This window comes from Mobula birostris, chromosome 1 (assembly GCF_030028105.1).
Source record: "Mobula birostris isolate sMobBir1 chromosome 1, sMobBir1.hap1, whole genome shotgun sequence".
Lineage (NCBI taxonomy): Eukaryota > Metazoa > Chordata > Chondrichthyes > Myliobatiformes > Myliobatidae > Mobula > Mobula birostris.
This window is the reverse complement of record NC_092370.1, coordinates 46,183,692-46,206,683: the sequence shown is the minus strand read 5'-3', so window position 1 is coordinate 46,206,683 and position 22,992 is coordinate 46,183,692. Positions and strand designations below refer to the sequence as shown.

The 22,992-nt window shown below is 39.7% G+C and overlaps 1 protein-coding gene across 4 annotated transcripts in view; it reads left to right on the top strand.

The window, feature by feature from the left end:
- Positions 1 to 22,992, top strand: part of tgs1 (trimethylguanosine synthase 1) — a 56,939-nt gene that overhangs the window by 12,453 nt on the left and 21,494 nt on the right. For 3 of the 4 annotated variants that reach the window (XM_072254803.1, XM_072254814.1, XM_072254823.1), the window contains 6 exons: positions 4,653 to 4,816; positions 5,303 to 6,074; positions 15,697 to 15,814; positions 16,865 to 16,951; positions 21,150 to 21,303; positions 21,734 to 22,145. In XM_072254803.1, coding sequence (XP_072110904.1) covers positions 4,653 to 4,816; positions 5,303 to 6,074; positions 15,697 to 15,814; positions 16,865 to 16,951; positions 21,150 to 21,303; positions 21,734 to 22,145 — 1,707 coding nt within the window. The remainder of the gene's footprint in view (positions 1 to 4,652; positions 4,817 to 5,302; positions 6,075 to 15,696; positions 15,815 to 16,864; positions 16,952 to 21,149; positions 21,304 to 21,733; positions 22,146 to 22,992) is intronic. The other variant, XM_072254810.1, reaches the window with a different exon arrangement.

The following is a 22,992-nucleotide window of genomic DNA, read 5'->3' as shown; positions in this document are numbered from 1 at the left end:
CCAAAATCTTTTTTTGATAAAGTTGACTCCAAAATTTCTTCATTTATTTGGCAAAATAAAAACCCGAGACTGGGTAAAATACATTTACAGAAAGCTAAGAGAGATGGAGGCTTAGCATTACCTAACTTTAGATTCTATTATTGGGCAATTAATATTCGACATATGAAATTTTGGTTACTTGACCAGGATATACTATCCATTCCTAAATGGGTAGCATTGGAATTACAATCTGTTCAGGGCTATACACTTGGCTCTATTTTAGGTTCCTCTCTTCCTTTTGATTTGAAACGCCTTAAACAGGTGTCCAACCCGATAGTTAAATATACCTTACGTATTTGGTTTCAATTCAGAAAATTTTTTGATCTTAACCAATTTGGGCTAGCGATTCCTATTTTAGGTAACATATTTTTTCCTCCCTCTTTTATGGATCGTGCTTTTCAAATTTGGAAGACTAAAGGTATTTCACGGTTTTTGGATTTATTTTTAGATGGTTCCCTTATGTCTTTTGAACAATTATCTAATAAATATAATTTATCAAGAATACATTTTTTTAGATATCTACAAGTTAGAAATTTCCTAAGTACTATACTTTTTTCCTTTCCAATGCTTCCTCCTACATACATTTTAGATACTATAATTAACCTTAATCCATGTCAGAAAGGTGCATCGGCTATTATTTATAATATTATTATGAAACTTAGGAAAGCTCCATTTGATAAGATTAGGTCAGATTGGGAACAAGAATTGGGATCTATTATTTCCGTGGATGACTGGGGGCAGATTTTACAATTAGTCAATACTTCCTCTATCTGTGCTAAACATTCCCTAATTCAATTTAAAGTTGTTCATAGAGCACATATGTCCAAAGATAAATTAGCTCGCTTTTATTCTCATATTAATCCTTTTTGTGATAGATGTCCAGGGCAGATAGCCTCTTTAGCTCCTATGTTTTGGTCTTGTCCTACTCTGGAAACTTTTTGGAGAGACATTTTTAATATCTCCAAGGTATTGAATATAGATATCTCTCCTCACCCTATTACTGCTATCTTTGGACTACCTAAAATTTCCAGTAATCTTTCTCCTTCAGCCCGTAGAATGATTGCATTTCTTACTTTAATGGCGAAAAGATGTATCTTACAACATTGGAAAGAGCTTAATGCTCCAACTACCTTTTTATGGTTTTGTCAGACGATATTATGCTTGAATTTGGAGAAAATTAGAAGCAATCTTTATGATTCCTCATTTAAATTTGAACAGACCTGGAGATCTTTTATTCAATATTTTCATTTAATGTAATATATACCCTTCTTGTTTTTTTTACTGTTTTTAATGGAGGTCGGGATTGAGGACGTGATTTTAAGTTTTTTAACTCTGTTTGGTTTCAAGTTAGCCCATTGCTTTGCTTTGCTTTTAGTTAGTTGCACGGTGGGTTTTTTTTTGGGTTTTTTTTTCCTTTTCTCTATTGATATATATATAAAAATTAGTATACTATTATGTTACCTTGGTATGTTATATTTAAATTACATTGTTTGTATCATTTTTTTTGTATTAATGTTTCCTGTAATTTTATTATATTCTAACAGTGTATTAGTGCCTATATGGCTTACCTTTTTGTATACTTATTCAATAAAAAGATTTAAAAAGAAAAAGAATATTTCATAATGCATTTTGCTTACATGTCGCAGTGCATCGAACAGTGGTATTCATTTTTCACTTGCTGCTTCCAGACACTTGACACCTCTTGGCTTTAACCAGCCTGTCAACATCAGGGACCAGTTTCTGGGCAGTTGTGATTTTCATAATGTCATTTAGATGTCTGTGTGTCAGCTGCGAGTGCAGTTTGGATTTGTTAATGTTCATTATGGAGAACGCCTGCTCACAGTGATGTGTTGTCCCAAACACGCAAAGGATCTTTGAGTAAAAGTCTGCCATCTTGGGGTACATCAGTCCCAGGTATTGATAGAATGAGTCCAGTCCCACAGTCTCAAATTTATATTTCAAAGCCGAGCTACACTGAATTTCAATTAGTTCCATTTGGAGTTCCTCCAGCACATTTGATGCTGCGTTGATGGCAAACGGTGAGCAAAATAGTGAGAATTCCTTCTCAACCTGAGTGAAGACTTGGAAACAATTCTGAAATTCACTTTTCAGCTGTGATATCTTGTCCTTGTTCCTGTCCATGTTGTCATTATTCCCGTGAGCGGTACGCACAGACTGCAAAGAGGGGAAATGAGCTGGGTTGCTCCAGGATAGTTGCATCTCCCACAGGCCTAATTTAATTTGAAAGGCACGAATGCTGTCGGAGTATTCCATAACAAGTTTGTTGCGGCCTTGCATGTTAACATTAAGCACATTTAAGTGCTCTGTTATATCCACCAAAAATGCAAGATAATGAAGCCGGTCTGGGTCATCCAACTCTGCCATTTCTCGTTCATGAATAGTCCAATGTCCGCAGGTAATTGAGAAAAACGTTTGAGCACAACCCCTCTGCTCAACCAGTGGACCTCAGTGTGGTAGGGTCGGCCATGTCCAATATTACTTTCAGACAAAAGAGTGTCAAATTGCCGATGGTTGAGTCCCTTGGCTCTAATAAAATTAACCGTTTTGATCACTACATCCATGACATTGTCCATTTTCAGGCTCCTGCTACATAACGCCTCTTGGTGTACAATACAATGAAAATTCCGGAATTCCTGCTCTGGATTCTCTGTCAGAACTTTCTCTCTGAGTTTCGCAACAACACCTGCCTTTTTCCCGACCGTGGACGGTGCGCCATCTGTTGCCACGCTGACAGCGTGACTCCAGTCAACCCCCAGTCTCCAAGGCCTCAACGAGGCTAGAGAAAATGTCATTCACCATGGTGGTGTTTTTTCATGGGCACCATCTCCACAAACTCCTCGGTGACGGTCAAAGATGCATCAACACCACGAATAAATATTCCCAATTGAGCTACATCAGTCACGTCGGTGCTCTCATCAATTGCAACAGGGAAGGCAATAAATGACTTCACTTTGTCTTTTAGTTGACTGTTCAAATCTCCTACAAGGTCCCCAATTCTCTCTGCCACAGTATTTCTTGACAAGCTGATATTGCCAAAAGCCTGTCTTTTCTCAGGGCACACCAGCTCAGCTGCTGTCAGCATGCATGCTTTGATGAACTTCCCCTTTGAGTATGGCTTCGACGCAGCAGCTATTTTGTTGGCAATAATATAGCTGGCCCTGACAGCTCCATCATGAGTCTGTCGACTTTTGGTGAACACTGATTGCTGTTTTTTCAGAGCTGCTTCAAGCTCGTTTACCTTTTGCATTCTGAGTCATCCTGCGTACTTGTCATATTTTTCTCCGTGTGACGTCTCATAGTGTCATTTGATATTGTATCCCTTTGCCACAGCCACTTGTTGCGAGCATATCAGACACATAGGTTTGCCGTTGACCTCACAGAAGAAAAAAATGATCTTTCCAATTATCGTTGAATATCCGACCTCCAATGTCAACTTTTCTTTTCTTGGAAAGCATTTTGAACCACAGCAGCAAGCAGTCTCAGCCTTGCTACAGGTGTTACTTACCTGGGTACTCTGTGTGTTTATACTGTGTCTGACAACGCGAGTGGGGCCCTAGTGGTCTTCAGCGCAGGGTTCTAGGTGCTTATGCACAGCGGGTGGTTAACTGCTGCCTATTGTTTTCTAAGTACACACAACAAGCTGTCCGCGCAGCAGGCGGCACAGACAGCGGTGGGAGAGAGAGCAGCTGCCGTACAGATACATAATAAATGGTCGTGAATGTACTTGTTTTTTCCCCTAAATCATCCTGCGGGCCAGATTGGACCCCTTCGCAGACCGGATGTGGCTCGCAGGCAGGTAGTTTGACACTCCTGGAATGATACTGTTATTATCTGTAACTATTGGTCCCAACCCTGAGGAGGTATAATCCAAAAGGTGGAATTTTAAATATTTACAAAACTGGACAGATATCTGTCATTGACTTATTTGAAATGTTTTAAAAACAAAGTTTTTTTTTCAAGCTTCCTTTATTTTAATCATTTTATGCAGGCATCACTTCAATGAATCTGCATGATTTTTTTTTTAATTGCTTTAGCCACCCAATGATACTCATGACTGTTGCTTCAGCTGCTCAGGCTGGATATATACCCAATAATACTCAGCTGAAAATTTCCCATGTGTCCGAAATTACTTGTGTTCTGTCCACTTGCATGATCTCCAGCTCAACACATCTTTCTATTGGATTTTTCTTCTAAACACAGTCCTAGTGTGCCTATTTTGCGTACTTTGGACCCATTAAGTGACTTGTGACAGTAAGGTATAAGGTGGAAAGATTTTTAGTCATTCTTCCTTATGTGATATCTGCAAAGCACCAGATGTTTTATAAAATTGATTAATATCAGCAGTCCCTATAATACAAAGTTAATTAAATATACTGTGATTTTTGTTCGCGTTAATTGGTTGATTTATTTTTGAACATCTAAAATGCTAATTCTCAGCAACTGACTTTGAGCCTCTGGTATTTGCAAAGCTGAAAATAAACATACAAACTTTGGAACATTGAATAGAGACTAAGTATGCTTTTATTATTGCGCTGTTTCAGTATTTTATGGAATAATATGTAATAAATACATCTGTTAATTGATGTCTTTAGATTTTGTGGAAAAGTGTGAAGAAGAGTCAAATATTGATGATGAATCCAATGTTAATGCCTCAGAGGTGCAAGAAGAAAATGAATTGGATAGTGAGTCAGAATTGATGGCAAATATGGGGCTGCCCTTGCACTTCGGTAGTTCATCAAATCACTGGCAACCAATGGTAAGGAAAACTGCTTTATTCATGTCATAGGTTTGTGTGAAAATGTTTGCAAGTGATAACAAAATTTTAGTTTTGAAGTACATTTATTATTTTGGTTTTCAACCTCAAGTGTTAAAATTATGGTGAAAGCTTACAGGCAGATTTAGGAATTTTATTTAGTAGCAAACATTTCCAGTTATTTGATACATTATTTATCAGGCAAACATGTATAACCTGTTGTCCTCAAACCTGTAGTTTACGAAATTTTTGCAAAAGAGATTACTTTTAAGTAACTGAACACAATAATCAAATTGGGTTCTCTGGAAGTATAATCAGTTTTGGCAGAACCTTATCTACCATTTCAAACACAGGCAAGAGAATAGATCTATAACAAAAAAGAATTTACTTCATAGTAACTTTATACATGAAGCGTACAATATTAAGTTACAGATTTATATTCGTTCATATTGTCACAAATGCACAAATTGTAACCTTTTATTTTCCAAGACCTGCAATGTTTCAAAGAAAAGATTCAAAAAGAAAAAGGTGAATCGCAAAAATATTGAAGTTTGTAAGGAACTGCCAGACAATATTTTGAATCAAGTTTCTGACATCACTAGCTTGGAACTGATTGAAAACCAAAACAATTTTGAAATAGAATGTAATGACCCGAATAAATCATGTGCGGGAGCAACAGACTCGGAGCTGGAATCCAAAACAGACTGGGAAATGTATTGGAGACTGTATGGTGAAGGTATCGTTTGGGAAAATTGGCTGGGAAAACATCCTGATTGGATAGAAGACACACCTGCACCATGGAACTGTTCCAATATGAAAGATGAATGGCAAGAGTTTTACACTGAACAATATTGGTTATATTATGAACAGTTTAATTACTGGAGAGCTCAAGGATGGTCTGTAGACCTGACCAAAGATTCTGACTGTGGCAAGGATTCATCCTGTACAAATACACATGATTCAGAAGAATTTCTTGACAGTGCTGATTGTGAAAACATCAATAACATACTGCCAGTGGAGTCCACCATTGAATTAAATGGAAAAAGCACACTTGCGTGTAATGAAGTTGATTGTAAAGAGGTTGCCAGTATGATAAATAATATAAAGCTCAGTGCAGGAAGTGAGGTTGAGCAATTCACAGGTGGGGAAAACAATATCTGCAACTGTCCTGTTGATGCTTCCGAGGAGAAAGATCAACCTGCAGGAGGAGGCAACGGCAAGACATGTGCAGCGAGTGGAAGAGACTCCACAGTTCAGTCAGGTAAGTGTTGCTAAAAAACTTCTCACCTTTTTTCCAGAATTGTGATCAGTTATTTTAGAAATCCTCTTTAATAACTGGGTATAAATAAAATACATACATGTTTTTTTAAAAAACTAGTTTAGACAAACATCTTTTGCACTAAATTGTGTCATACCTAACCCCTTTAAATCACTGTTGATTTGCAGAATGTAAAGCATCTCATGCCTGCCATTTGAACTGCATATATACCGTATGTTGTTCTGGTTCTGTTGTGCATGTGGTTCTTCCACAGAATAAAAATTGTGATGGTAAACTGATATAGAGTATTGCGGAAAAAGTCTTGGGCACCCTAGTTTTTTTATATGAACTGTGCTTTAGGTGTTTTTTTTTGTCTTCTGCATTAGTGTGTCACAAGAACAGAGCAAGTTTTAGATTTCCACAAGTTTTCCACAAAAAAATCATTACAGAGAAAAGACATTTTGTTAAATAAAGTAATATTTTTAGTAAAAGACCAGTTCTCAAATAAAAGCTTGATTACTTTGTAGGCATATAACCCAGTGCGTGATTAAACAAAGAAAACGAACAGGTGCTAATGATCAATGACATTGAGTTGAATGAACTAAATTGAAATAAAAAAAGTGTAGAAAGAACTAAACTAGCCATAGGACAACCAAACTAAAAGGCGAGGGTGTGGCAGATGTGATGTTTAACCTTCAGATCATCTATTCAGATCATCTATTGTACACCACAGCAAGAATGAGCATAGCAACAAGACACAAGGTAGTCATTCTGCGTCAGCAAGGTCTCCCAAGCAGACATTTTGGGGTAGATGGGTTTTAAGATCCAAGATGGCAGCATGTTCAGATGCAGCGACCGCTTCGTCTCTGGGTGTAATAGTTTGTCCATGACCTGTACGTCTTTGTTAAGATCGTAAAACACTGTTGGCTATTAAATATTCTGAGCACAGCAATTCCACCACGCTAGTGAACTGTTGGACTACAGAGGAGCTCTGCAGCTTGGGCTTATTGTGTACACAATGGTCTGCTTCAGACCTCTGAGTGATGCTGTAAGAAGAGGTGCACATGGAAACAAAAAGGGAACAACACACTGGAATCCCTTCAGCCCGGCTCACCGCTCTTTCTTACTGGCAAATCTCCGCTCACTTGAAAATAATCCAGACTACATGTGCCTGAGACTAAACCAGCGAGAGAAAAACACCTGTGCACTCACCCTCACAGAATCATGGCTTCATGAATCAATCCCAGATGCGGCCTTCCAGCTGGAAGGATTCAACGTGATTCAGGCTGACAGCAATCTCAGGCAAGACTCACAGTGGCAGTATTTGTGTTTACATAAATAAGACCCTTCGTCTCGGCCTGAAACGTCGACTGCACCTCTTCCTAGAGATGCTGCCTGGCCTGCTGCGTTCACCAGCAACTTTGATGTATGTTACCCTAATGGTATCTTCATTATCACAGGTGATTTTAACCATGAAAACCTAAAGATAATCCTGCCTAAATTCCACCAGCATGTTGATTTTCTATCAGAGGCGAAAATACACTAGACTTGGTTTACACTAAGATATCAGGTGCCTATAAAGCACTCCCTCGACCCCACATTGGACTGTCGGATCACTTACCTGTAATGTTAATTCCAGCAAACAAACCAGTGATCACACGGGTCAAGACAGTTCTAAAGGTGGTGAAAACCTGGTCTGAGGGTGCAATCTCTGCACTGCAGGATTGCTTTTATAAATCAAACCGGAGAACGTTCAGGGAGGCTGCTACCTATGGCGACCATATTAACGTCAAGGGATGTGTTGATTCTGTGACCAGCTACATAGAGAAGTGAACTGTGGATGTTACCATCACAAAGCACATCCAGGTGAGCGGAAATCAGAAGCTCTGGCTTACTGCAGAGATCCATGCCAGGCTGAGGGATCATGATGCTGCTTTTAGATCGGGAGACGCGACAGCTCACAGGGAAGCAAGAACTGTGCTTTCCTGCTCCATCAGGAAGGCGAAATGGGATCATTCTCAGAGAATTTACAGTTACTTCTGTGATAGCAGAGACACAAGGCGCATGTAAAAGCAAAAGGGATAGCATACAAAAAGCAAAAATTAGTGGCAAGATAGAGGATTGGGAAGTTTTTAAAAACCTACAGAGAGTAACTAAAAAAATCAGTAGAAAGGAAAAGATGAAATATGAAATCAAGCTAGCAAATAATATCAAAGTGGATAGCAAAAGTTTTTTCAAGTATGTTAAAAATAAAAGAGAAATGAGAGTGGATATAGGACCACTGGAAAATGAGGCAGGAGAAATAATAACGGCACAAGAAGATGGCTGCTGAACTAAATGAGTGTCTTGTGACAGTCTTCACTGTGGAAGACACTGGCAGTATGCCTGATGTTGTAGTATGCAGTGGAAGAGAAGTGGATGCAGTTACTGTTACAAGAGAGAAGGTGCTCAAAAAGCTGAGAGACCCAAGGGTACCTAAGTCACCTGGACCAGATGAACTGCACCCTAGGGTTCTGAAAGAAGTAGCGTTAAAGACTGTGGTGGCATTAGAAATCCGTTAGTCTCGTGAGACCATGGATTTGCACCTTGGAAGATTTCCAGGGCGCAGGACTGGGCAAGGTTGTATGGAAGACCAGCTGTTGCCCATGCTGCAAGTCTCCCCTCTCTTTTCCACTGATGTTGTCCAAGGGAGGGGCATTAGGACCCATGCAGCTTGGCACCGGTGTCGTCGCAGAGCAATGTGTGGTTAAGTGCCTTGCTCAAGGACACAACATGCTGCCTCAGCCAAGGCTCGAACTAGCGACCTTCAGGTCACTAGACGAACTCCTTAACCACCTGGCCACGCGCCAACACTGGCATTAGAAATGATCTTTCAAAAATCATTGGACTCTGGCATGGTGCCAGAGAACCTGAAAATTGCAGATGTTACTCCACTCTTAAGATAGGAGGAAGGCAGCAGAAAGGAAATTGTAGACCAGTTAGCCTGATCTCAGTGGTTGGGAAGATGTTGGAGTCAAGTGTTAAGGATGAGGTGATGGAGTACTTGGTGACACGGGACAAGATAGTACAAAGTCAGCGTGGTTTCCTTCAGGGGAAAAACCTGCCTGATGAACCTGTTGGAATTCTTTTAGGAGACTACAAGTAGGATAGATAAAGGGGATGCAGCGGATGTTGTACATTTGGACTTTCAGAAGGCCTTTGACAAGGTGCCACACATGAGGCTGCTTACCAAGTTAAGAGCCCATGGTATTACAGGAAATTTACTAACATGGTTAGAGCTTTGGCTGATTGGTAGGAGGCAGCGAGTGGGAATAAAAAGATCCTTTCCTGGTTGGCTGCCAGTGACTACTGGTGTTCCACAGGGGTCGGTGTTGGGACCACTTCTTTTTATGCTTTTTATAAATGATTTAGATGATGGAATAGGTGGCTTTGTTTCCAAGTTTGCAGATGATAGCAAGGTTGGTGGAGGGGCTGGTAGCGTTGAGGAAACAGTTAGGATGCAGAAGGACTTAGACAGATTAGGAGAATGGGCAAGAAAGTGGCAAATGAAATACAATGTTGGAAAATGCATGGCCATGCACTTTGATAATAGAAATAACCGTGCAGAATATTTTCTAAATGGGGAGAAAATCCAGGAATGCGGAACACCCTAAAGGTTAACTTACAGGTTGAGTTGGTGGTGAGGAAAGCAAATGCCATGTTAGCATTCATTTCGAGAGGTCTAGAATACGAGAGCAAGGGTGTGATGCTGAGGCTTTAAAAGGCACTGGTAAGGCCTCACCTTGAGTGTTGTGAACATTTTTGAGCCTCTGATCTTAGAAAAGATGTGCTGGCATTGGAGAGGGTCCAGTGGATGTTCATAAGGATGATTCCAGGAATGAAAGGGTTATCATATGAGGAACATGTTGGCTCTGGGTCTGTACTCGCTGGAATTCTGAAGGATGGGGGGATCTCATTGAAACCTTTTGAATGTTGAAAGGTCTAGACAGAGTAGATGTGGTAAGGCAGTTTCCCATGGTGGGAGAGTCTAGGACAAGAGGGCACCACCTCTGGATAGAAGGGCGCCCTTTCAAAACAGAGATGTGGAGAAATTTCTTAAGCCAAAAGGTGGTAAATTTTGGAATTTGTTGCCACATGCAGCTGTGGAGGCCAGGTTGTTAGGTGTATTTAAGGCAGAGATTGATAGGTTCTTGATTGGACATGGCATCAAGGGCTACGGGAAGAAGGCTGGGAACTGGGGTTGAGGAGGAGATAGAAAAAAGGATCAGCTGTGATTGAATGGCGGAGCAGAATCAATGGTCCGGGTGGCCTAATTCTGCTCCTATGTCTTATGGTCTTATGTAGCAGGGAATTCTGAGGATTATAGACTACAGGTCTACCCTGCACGTCAGTGACTAGGATGATTCACTCCCTGAGAGGCTGAATGTCTTCTGCGCCTGGTTTAATGCACAGAACAAAGTGCTGGCGAGGAAGACCCTGGCCAGAGTCAACCCATGCAAAGCTGCGCGGCCCAATAATATACCAGGTTGGGTTCTGAAAGACTGCGCAGCCCAGCTGACGGATACATTCAACATCTCTCTGGAACAATCCATTGTTCTCTCAGTTTTCAAGCGGCAACCATTATTCCAATGCCAAAGAAGGTGCCAGTAACCTGCCGAAAATGAATATCATCTTTGAGCAGTTGATCACAGAGCACATTAAAGCGTTTCTCCTGGCTACACTGGGCCCTTTCCGGTTCACTTACCACTCAAGTCGATCCACTGATGGTGCAATAGCCTCTGCTCTCTACCCTGTCCTGTCCCTCCTGGAAAATGGGGACTCGTATGCCAGACTGCTGTTTATAGTTTGGCGTTCAACACCACCCATACCCCCGCCTCTCTGGGTCTCAATACCTCCCTCTGCAATTGGATACTGGACTTCTTAACAGTAAGGCCACAGTCAGTCCGTGTGAGCAAGAACTTCATTCATCTGATAATGCTGAACACTGGCATTCCCCAACGCTGTGTGCTCAGCCCGTTGCTGTGCCCACTGCTGATGCATGACAGTCGCAGGATCCAACTCAAACTTTGCCGTCAAGCTTGCGGATGACACAACAGTGGTCGGCCTTATCAAGAACAATGATGAGATGGATTATAGAGAGGAAATAAAGCAGCTGGTAGATTGGTGTAAAAAGAACAACCTAAGCTTTAACCTGAGGAAGACAAAGGAAATCATTGTGTGCTTCAGGAAGTTGTTAAGAAGTGCCGCCATTTCCTAAGAAGATCGGGAACATTTATATGCAGGGCCATCAGTATTGTTAAGGATCCCACTCATTCATCCAGCTTCCTCTTTGACTTTTTACCACCAGACTGTGATGCTTTAAAAACAAGAACGGCCAGAGCGAGAAGCAGTTTCTTTCTCAGGCCATCAAACTTCTCAACACCCGCCCGCATCATATTCAAAGTGTCATTGGCTAATCTATTCTGTACCTTACAATATTTCATATTAATGCACTTTAGCTTGTTACTTATATGTGATTCATCTGCAGATTTTACCCTTGCCTTCATAAGTTATCATGTGTTATGTGCTTTACACCCTGATTCGAAGAAACATTATCTCATTTCTATATGCATTATACTGTACATTATATACATGTATGTAGTTAAATGACATTAGACTTGATTTGAAAATATGCTGTCCAAGATCTTTTGGAGAAGCACAAAGAAATGCCGTAGTCAGCCCTGGGAAATGAGTGCAACAGATGAGAGATACATCAAACTGATGTCCCTTCTAAATCAGAAGAAGTCCGGCTCTGCTATGAGCTCTGAATTCACAGAAACCATTGGAGCCCAAGTACACCCCCTACAGTCCAGAGAAGTCTGGTCAGAAGCGGTCTTCGTGGATCAGTTGCTGCCAAAAAGCCATTCATCCCAAGTAGAACCGAAGCAAAGAGACTTACTACGCACAAAAGCACACAAGGATTGAGGTGCTGAACAATGGCAGCAAGTGCTCTGGGCTGATGAGTCAAAATTTGCAAATTTTGGCTCAAACAGGAGGCGGTTTGTCCATAGAAGTGCTACATGGATAAATGTCTGCAGCAACAGTGAAGCACAGCAGAGGTTCAGAGCTCCATTTCTGCAAATGAAGTTGGTGATCTGGGTACAATTAATAAATCCTCCATGCTGAGAAGTACAAGCGGATTCTTATCCATCACACGATAAATACCATCAGGGAGTTGTCTGATCAGTCCCAACTTTATTCTGCAGCAGAACAATGACCTCAAACACACAGCCTTGGTCAATGATCTATTTTCAGTAAACAGAAGAACAAGGAGTTCTGCAACAGATGGTATGGCCTTCACAGAGCCATGATCTCAATATCCTCAAGGTTGGCTGTGATTACCTGGAGAGACAGAAGTAAGTAAGATAGCCAAAGCCAGCAGTATGCTGTGGTAAATTCTCCAAGATGCTTGGAACATCTTAGAACAACCTACCGGCTGATATTCTTATAAAACTTCATGACAGTGTATCTAAGGTAATAGTTGCGGTTTTGAAGACAAACAGTGGTCACACCAGATATTGATTTTATTTATTTATTTTACTGCTCTTTAGAATTGTTTAGTATTTAGGAGCTTCTCATTTCATTATTTTTCGAAAGCATCTTTGCTTTACAGCATTGTTTTTACATCTGCCTAAGACTTTTTACTAGGTTATAAAGGAGTCCAGCTCAGTTTGTTGGACTGGACTCATTTGAGCCCAGTAATTGTTTCGGTTTTGCTATTGGCAAATAGCAAAACGATGCAACTGATTCCTGCGCTTCATTGTTAAATGATAACGTTTTTCAGATCGCAAGAGAGGGAGTTTGTTAAGTGCCTCCTGAGGTGTTTTTTTTTTAGAGAATCTTGTGGTTGAGCCTTCTCGGGGAAAAGGCTATCTTAGATTGGGTGTTGTGTAATAATCCAGATCTTATTAGGGAGCTTAATGTAAAAGAACCCTTAGGAGGCAGTGATCATAAAAAAATGTGATTGAATTCATACTGCAGTTTGAGAGGGAGAAGCACAAGTCACATGTATAAGTATCACAATGAAATAAAGGGAATTACAGAGCCAGAGAGAGGAGCTTGCCCAGGTAGATTGGAGGAGGGATGACGGCAGAGTAGAGGTGGCTGAAGTTTCTGGGAATAGTTCATATGTCCCACAGAAGTTGTTCTCAAATGGCAGGCATAGGCAACCGTAGCTGACAAGGGGAGTTAAGAACTGCATAAAAGCAGAAGTGAGTGGGAAATTGGATGATTGGGAAGCTTTTAAAATCCAACAAAAGGCAACTAAAAAGAAGGGAAAAGATGAAATATAAGGGTAGACTAGTCAATAATATAAAGGATATTAAAAAGATTTTTCAGTTATATAAAGAGTAAAAGGGAGGTGCAAGTTGATATTAGACCACTAGAAAATGATGCTGGTGAGGTAGTGATGAGGGACAAAGAAATGGCAGATGAACTTAATATGTACTTTGCATCAGTCTTCACCGCGGAAGACAGGAACAGTATGCCAGAGGTCTGTGAGTGTTAAAGCAGGAGTGACTACCATTGCTATTACAAAGGAAAAAGTACTAGGCAAACTGAAAGGTCTTGAGGTGGATAAGTCACCTGGACCATATGGACTAGATCCCAGAGTCCTGAGAGAGGTTGCTGTAGAGATAATCGATGCTTTGGTCGTGGTCTTTTTAGAATCACTTGATTCTGGCATGGTCCCAGAGGACTGGAAGATTGCAAATGGCATTCCACTCTTTAAGAAGGGAGGAAGGCAAAAGAAATCTCAGTGGTTGGGAAAGTATTGGAGTCTATTACTAAGGATGTGATTTTGGGGTACTTGGGGACTAATGATAAAGTATGTCAAAGTCAGCATGGTTTCTGTAAAGGGAAATCTTGCCTGACAAATCCGTTAGAGTTCTTTGAGGAAGTAACAAGCAGGGTGGACAAAGAGGCAGTGGACGTCATTTACTTAGATTTTCAAAAGGCATTTGAAAAAGTGTCACACATGAAGCTGCTTAACAATGGCGTTACAGGAAAGTAGAATGGCTGACAACAGGAGGCAGCGAGTGGGAATAAAGAAGGCCTTTTCTGATTGGCTGCCAGTGATTAGTCGTGTTCCTCAGGGGGTCAGTATTGGGACCACTACTTTTCATGTTGTTTGTCAATGATTTGGATAATAGAATGGCTGTGTCGCAAAGTTGCAGATGCTATGAAGATAGGTAGTGCTGAGGAAGCAATGCGATTGCAGCAGGACTTAGACAAATTGGAAGAATGGGCAAAATAGTGGAAGATGGAATACAGTGTTGGGAAATGTATGTTAATGCATTTTGGTAAAAGGAACAATATTGTGGATTATTATCTAAATGGGGAGAAGGATCAAACATCAGAGGTGCAAAGCAGCTTAGGGGTCCTCGTGCAAGACTCCCACAAGGTTAGTTTACAGGTTGGGTCTATGGTAAAGAAGGCAAGTGCAATGTTGGCATTTATTTCAAGGGGAATAGAATATAAAAACAAGGAGATAATGCTGAGGCTTTATAAGACAGTAGTTAGGCTGCACTTGGAGTATTGTCAAGTCTTGGCCCTTTATATCAGAAAGGATGTGTTGTCATTGGAGAGAGTCCAGAGGAGGTTCACGAGGATGAAGCGATTAACATATGAGGAGTGTTTAGCAGCTTTGGGCGTGCACTGGAATTTTGAAGAATGCGGGGGATCTCATTGAAACCTGCTGAATGTTGAAAGGACTAGATAGGGTGGATGTGGAGAGGATGTTTCCTATGGTGGGGCTATCCAGGTCACAGGCTCAAAATTGAGGGGTGACCTTTTTAGAACAGAGGTACGGAGATTTTTTTTTAAAGCCAGGGAGTAAGAAACCTGTGGAATGCTGTGCCACAGACTGCAGTGGAGGCCAAGTCTGTGAGTATATATAAGGTGTAAGTTGATGATTTTCTGGTCAGTCAGTCCATCAAAGGATATGGCGAAGGTAGGTGTATGTGGTTGAGTGGGACCCTGGATCAGTCATAATGGAATGGCGGAGCAGACTCAATGGGCTGAATGGCCTAATTCTGCTCCTGTGTTTTATGGTCTCATGAAATATCTGAAGAGACTCTTTTAATAGATATTCTTGAGCACATTTTGCTTAGGAGATGAGTCAGAATAGTTGTAGGTCTCATTTTACCCTGGCTTGTTTGAAGGTTGTTGAGGTACATCACACTGTTTGGCTTTTAGGGGAACAATCATTTTAAATACAAAGGAGAAAAAAAGTCATCATTACAATTGTCCTATACACTAACTTTGTTCAAAAAATTGGTTAATTTTAGAGATACTAGATTAGATGTGCAGTATTTTAAAAAATTTTTTGCAGTGCTATCTGCAACTTCTTACATTAGTTTATTGCTGTATCGAGATGACAATTAAAAATGGAATAAAGTTTGCTACTAAACAAACGGTTTTAAAAATAGTTTTTGTCGAAAGGTTGAAAGCTGGAAGCTTAAATTGTGTTTGGATATGGTTTGTATGTTTCACTATGAAGTTGCCGGTGGAAGCTGCAGTTATTGGGACACCCTTTGAAGGCTGTTGAGAATTATTCATCCTAACAATTTCTGATTTATTATGTTAGCAGATTCTCCTAACACTTTAAGCAAAACATTAAAAAACAGCACTGCAGTGGGGAAGAATCAAAGCAGTGAAGATGAGGATGATCCACCAAAACCCAAACCAGTAAGGGTGAAAAAAAGGTAAGTAATCAAAGTTTCTTTGTAACCTTGCTGTATTTTCATCATACTTTTATATAGTGTGTAGGCACTATATTAGTCCACCTTTTGGACACTCCGAGATCCCAATAGATGGCGTCTGGCCCACCAGATATTTGCCTTTAAACTCTCTGGAGCTTTCATAGACCCTTGTCACTTAGTTGGCTGAATAGGCAGGTTATAATTTTATTGCTTAAAATCAATTAAAAAAAAATGCTGAGGTATTTATAGAAATTGCATACAGTACTCTTAAACTGTGTTAATCTGGTACCAAAGTCCCAAATATGCCAGATTTTCAGAGTATTACTGTACACAGGATAGAAACTGAAATTAAATGCTATGTAACTGGTCATGTTGAGAAAACAAACCGGTAAGATGGAAAGAGCTATAGTATTGGATGCACAACAGGATAATAAGTAATTAAGTAGTTAATACTTGTATCACATAAAAGTTGATATCTGTGCAATTATTTTTAGTCAAATGTAGAAGCACTCTCAAATTCTAATATACTTGTTTTTTATGGTTCTGATATTACCAAAAGTAGCATCACAGCCCCAGACTAATTGAAAGGTGGGAAAATTTCCAACAAGTTTCAAAGACAAAAATAAAAACTTGAATTTCTTTCAGTGACATTAATTCTGTTCTTTTTCCCCAAGAGAGTTTTAAAAAAAACTTTTAGACCTTCATGGCTTTGCAAGAGTTTTTTAAAACTATTCCAGTGCCCTTTCTGCATAGAAATATTTCTACTTGTAATTTTTCAGATTCTGTGGATGATAATGATAATTATTGAAAATTTGAAGAAAATACTATTTCACCATTATAATATGTGCATGATTTCACTCTGTGAACAGTAAATTCTCCTTTTGTAAAGGAACCATTTTTATAGTTTACTTTATAAATTTCTGTTTTAAATCTTTTTAAAAATTAGAAGCCCTGGAGAACACATTAAAGTAAATGTTCTTCTGTGTATCATTTAGCAGGTCTATTTCTCCTTTGACTAATTACTTTATTAATTTTAATGCTTTTTTTTTGTAGTCATGAATTTGATGCTGAAGAGTATCCTACTGTGGCAGTGGAAGATGCCTATTCGGCTCTTGGCTTCAAGCACCATACTAGCCAAAAGTAAGAATACTGTAGGATAGTGGTCGCTAACCTTTTTAAGCCTAAGATCCCCTACCTCGGCTTTAGTGAAAGGCAAGATTGACCTACTAAATCGTTTAGAGAAAAAACAGCTCAGATTGTACTTTCAACTTGAGGCCTTTTACTTGGGCTGATTGTATTTGAATTACACAAAATGCTTTTGTCAAACTTTCAAATTAATTCAACCAAGAAAGCACTGTAACTAGCATATCAAACAAGCCATAGCTGTCTTTCTTCAAGAATATTACAATACTTCATACCTTTAATTCTAAGTTTCATACATTTTATTTCAACACGGAAAATAAATGAATAAAAATTGACCATTGAACTCAGTGTGATGACTGGGGCTGAATACTTTTTGCTAGTTCCCTGAAATTTGGCTCATAACTACAGTCTGTGAGACAGTCTGTGAGGTGTAGGGTTGCCAACTGTCCTGTATTTCCCCCGCTAAGGTAGAGCGTTCCTATGAAACCTTTCGTGCCAAAATGCTTTATGCCGAAGAAGCAATTACCATTAATTTATATAGAAAAAATTTTGAGTGTTCCCAGACCCAAAAAAAAACCTACAAAATCATACCAAATAACACATAAAACCTAAAATAACACTAACATATAGTAAGACAGCTCCTGTACTTAGATTTAATAATTTTCATCTGTGAAAATGCAAATTCACACAGATAAGTTGACCCGAAGTAGGCACTGGCCTTTAGTGTACATGTGGTGAGATGAGGAAACTTCTCCCTGCTGACAAGCCCCCAAAAGTCACCGTCCCTTGTTCTTGCTTTAAGCTCGATGTCATTTTGCAAATCAATTATTTCCTTTTCAGTATCACTTGGCACACCAAATACTTGCTGGAATTTGGCTGCTATCTGTTCTATATCGATCGGCAGAAATGGGTTTGAAATAAATGCAGCAATATCTTTCATGACGTTTAACTCCCCAAAACGCCGATCGAACTCTATTGCTAGTTTGTCTAGGTAAGCACAGTACTGCTCAGGGTGAAAAGCATTTTTTTCCTTGATGGCCTGTAATGTTTTCTCCAAGTTGGGAAAGTGTGTCAGCCTCCCGTTCTTTAAATTTGAAATCCAAATACTGAGCTTTGACCTTAAACGCATTTACTGCGCTTATCATGTGGGGCAGGTGTCGGTCTTTTCCCATGAGCTCGTTGTTAAGTGCACTTAATTTAGCCATTAGATCTGTCAGAAACCCTAAATCCAGTAGCCATGCATCATCTGACAGTTCCTCGTGCTCCTCGTTTCTTGTGGACAGAAAAGTCTTTATCTCAGGCAGCAGGTCAATAAATCGTTGCAGCACTTTGCCACGACTCAACCACCAAACATCAGCATGAAGAAGTACGTCTCTGTAAGCAGCATCGAGCTCATCCAATAATATCTTGAATAAGCGGTGCTGAAGCGCTTTTGCGAAAAGTCCATGATCTTCCCAGCCCAGGCCTGCTGATGAATCACACAGTGGTAATTCAGGAAGTCGGGAAAATCAGGGTCATTACGGCACAGTGCTATAAAACCAACGCGCACACTGCGCATTGCTGTGGCTCCATCAGTCATAATTGCCACCAGTTTATGAATGGGGATGTCATTTTTACAGACATACTTTTTAAACTTATTGTAAATATCTTCACCTCTCGTTCTCTCCTTTAAGTGCAAAAGAGTGAGGAAGTCCTCCTTTGTTGTAAAATCCTGGAAAGCCATTCTGACAAATACAACAAGCTGAGCTGGTTGCATTACATCCAAGGATTCATCGAACTGTAGTGAAAAATATTCACAGAGTGACAAGTCCTTTAAGACTTGTCGATCCACATCCTCTGACAGTGACTCCACCCTCCTTGTCACTGTTGCAGGGTCAAGCGGTATATTATGTATTGCGGTTTTGATGTCGTTTTTGTTTTTAAAGTCAGTCTCTGCAGTAATGGCCATTGCTTCCTTGAATAAATCGCCATCTGTAAAAGGCTTCTTGTGTTTAGCCAAAAGGTGACTTATACGACATGATGCTTCAATAGCAGCCTTATTTTGAGCAGCATGTTTTGCTGGGCCTTCAACCCCGATTTCAGCTCCTCGACTTTCCTGGCACGGATTGCGCTCTTTGGGGGGTAGGCGTCTTTAAATTTCTGGTGGTTGGTGTTGTGCCGCTGCAGATTCCCTCTTTTAGTCGGTGCTTGTGTTTGGTGGCACAAAATACATACACACTTGTCTTTCACCAAGGTAAATAGAAATTCCTCTTCCCATTCTGGATGGAATTTTCTACATTTTTGCCGCCTTTCGTGGAGCCTCTGCCATGCTAACTAACTACCTTGCAGGATATCACCAGCAAGTGCCGTATATTGATGTTTGCGACAGTCTGTATTCTTTTCTAATCTAATTGGTCACTTTGATGCAGCACAAGCTACATTGAAAAAATACAACAGCTAAATCAAAAGAGAGAGAGAGGCACTATTCAGTAAAAACTAAAATTAATGCTAATTACTAGCACACTATCTGAAATGCTAAACATGAATTCACGCTATCAAAAGCAAAAAATTCGAAGGAAAGAAAGAGCAGTACAATTGATCAAACTTTTGCATAACCGATGTAACATAAATAGCAGCATAATAGAGTCAAAACCGATTAAAGTTGATCAAATTTTAGTTAAGTCATGAATGCATAAGTGAGTCACTTTTACCCACACGTGTGCTTTTCTTTCGCCATTGGACAGTTTGCCCGTTTGTTTATGTTTAAGATAAACAGCTCTCCCACGCTCCATGGAAATTTGACAGACTGTGGCAATAGTCACATGATGTCAGCACACATGTGATGCACGATGCTGGGCAGTGGAAAAAGAGAAACACAATAACCAGGGAAAGCAACTAAGTGTGGGTTAAAAACGACTCACATATGCGCTGTAGGGGTAAAATTTGCTTTTGCATCAAAAGGTTTATCAGGCATAATGTACTTGTGTATTTATTTTTAATTTTTTTTCGGGATCTATTGGAAAAGTCTCTTAGATCCACCGGTGGATCGCGATCGACTGGTTGGTGACCACTCCTGTAGGTTCAAAAGTACCCTGCAGTAGAAGCTAACCATTGGGTTATTGGTCAGTTTTCATTTCATCAGCTTGAGAATTGAATCAAAAGTAAATACAAAATATGCAGATGCTGGGGTCAAAGCAACACTCACAACATGCTGGAGGAACTCAGCAGGTCGGGCAGCATCCGTGGAAACGATCAGTCAACGTTCCGGCCCGAAGTTCCTCCAGTGTGTTGTGAATCAAAAGTAAATAGAAGTAACAAATGAGATTATATTATGAATGGAGCAGCTTCTTCACCTCCATCATCATATTTTTGAACAGTCTATGAACCCGTGACACTATCTCACTATTCTTCTTTTGAACTATTTTGTAACTTATAGTCATTTTTATGTCTTGTACTGTAATGTCTCTAAACAACATAATAAACTTGAGCAACACACAAAATGCTGGAGGAACTCTGCAGGCCAGGCAGCATCTATGGAAAAGAGTACAGTTGAAGTTTTGGGCTGAAATTTGATGAAGGCTCTCGGCCCGAAATGTTGACTGTATTCTTTTTACATAAATGCTGCTTGGCCTGCTGAGTTCCTCCAGCATTTTGTGTGCATTGCTTGAATTTCCAGCATCTGCAGATTTTCTCTTGTTTGTGAGTAATAAACCTGATTCAGAATCTGAAAACAATTATTTCATTCAGCCATATTTTAGACTGTGCACAAAACATGCGACTAGAAACATATAAAACATTCCTGAAGGAACTTATAAGGAAATGGTTTAATATTTCTTGAGCTGAGAGGTGTTCTTGTTGAAATGTCAAAGTCTTATGGGGGTTCCACAGAGTAGATGTATTTATGATATTTCCACAGGCTGAGGATTCTGTAAGGAGTCAGTCTCAAAATATGGATTGACCATTCAAGTCACAAAAAGTTTCTTCACATAAGTACTATATCTGTGGGATTTTGTAATCAACAGGGCAGTGGAGATTGAGAAGTTCATGAACATTTTATAAATTGTTAGGTGATACAGGAATTGAGACAAAAGTTCAGTCATGATCTCATTGAAAGTCAAGGAAGGTACATGTTGATGACAAGCCTATTTCCTTTTTCTGCTGAAAAGAACTAATATTTGTAAATGCCTTTTGTTTTTTCTATGATCTTCGCATTCAGCATTTCAAAATTTACTCATGGACACGCATTCTATCATAAGGACATTGAGCAATTTAGGAATCTTGATATGCATAGACCAGTGATTTCCAGAAAGAAACATATATTCTTTGGTGAAGGAGAAGTCCTGAATAAGAAGAGCAAGACCTTAGAAAAGGTAATATAATGTATGATGGTACTAAGTAATGTGAAGGATTAGGACCTCTGGTAATGCTTATGGTTACACCTCAGATTAATGGGTTGAATCACCTTCCTGGCATTAGTGAATTGCAACTAACTTAGATCCTATGCTCCATATCAGTAATGTTCAAATGAAGGCTTAGCATTTGACATTTCCCTCACCTTTGCCTATGTTACTTTTGGATGTTTTGTGTATTTTTAGACACTTAATAAAGCTCACTGTCTTGACTTTTAAAGTATATTAAAGCAAAACCTGATGTATCCATTATGTATTAAACTTTGATAATGAATTAACTGGAGGTATTTGGAGTTCTTTTGCACATAGATTAGCTCTAAATAAGTTAATTCTTCATATTTTGACTCTAAATAGCTTCATATTAGTTGATTACTTGCTGTTTGTCTTTTAGGTACAAAGATTTCTAAAACAAGTCAAATCATCAAATGATTCTGTTAATTTGGACATTTCATCCTCTGTGCCACACGGTCCTAGGGAATATAGTAGCAGGGAACAACCATACAGTTCCATTGAAAATTGTTCCTCAGTGTGTGAAAATAGCAACAGTGAAAATGAGACTGAAGAAACTGCCGATGATGGACCAGCTTGTATCCATAAGCCCTCAAAATTTAGTATCTGCAATGAGGGCAACAAAGAAGAGCTGATAGAAAAAGATGATGAGGCCTCTATGCCTGCTGAAAATTCTGAATTCTATTCTGATAGACAGCTCGTTCCTTTGGATATTCCAGACTTTCTTTTACCTGATCCTGATGTAACAGAGAAGACTGATGAATGTGCGTTTCAAACTGAAGAACTGAATCAAGGTACATTTATTTTTGAGTTGCTGATTCAAACTATACCAGGCTTATTCCATTTAGGAAAATAGAATGACAATTGGTGGTCCTCAGTGTAAGTTTAAAATCATCATTAATTGATTGCTTCAGCTTCTGATTTAAATGCATGAGCATATCCTTTATGCAATACATAATGCTAAGTATTCTAAAGGGTACTTTACTGAATAATTTTTAAATATATGTGTAAAAAAACTGCCTATTAATGTTTTTCAACATTTTTCTTGATGCTCCTGCCTATCATTCACAAGTCAGTGAGCGCAGAAAAAGAGAAGCTTGCATTTATATTACTTCTTTTCATGTCCCTCTTAGTCAGTTTTAATCGCTTTTCAATTATGTTCATTTGTAACGTATAGAAATTTTCTGCAGTATTTTGGGCATGTGGCCAAGTGGTTAAGGCCTTGGACTAGTGACCTAAAGGTCGTGAGTTCGAGCCCCAGCCAAGGCAGCGTGTTGTGTCCTTGAGCAAGGCACTTAATCACACATTGCTCTGCGACGACACTGGTACCAAGCTGTATGGGTCCTAATGCCCTTCTCTTGGACAACATTGGTGTCGTGGAGAGGGGAGACTTGCAGCATGGGCAACTGCTGGCCTTCCATACAACCTTGCCCAGGCCTGCGCCCTGGAGAGTGAAGACTTTGCAGGCACAGATCCATGGTCTCGCAAGACTAACGGATGCCTTTACTATTTCCTGTAGCAGGTCTCTCAAATGGCAGTATGATTATGGCATATAATCTATGGTTACAATATTGACTTGAGGATATATATAAGTTGGAAAACTAGGATGATATTAGCTCTTCAAAGTAAAACCACAGGATC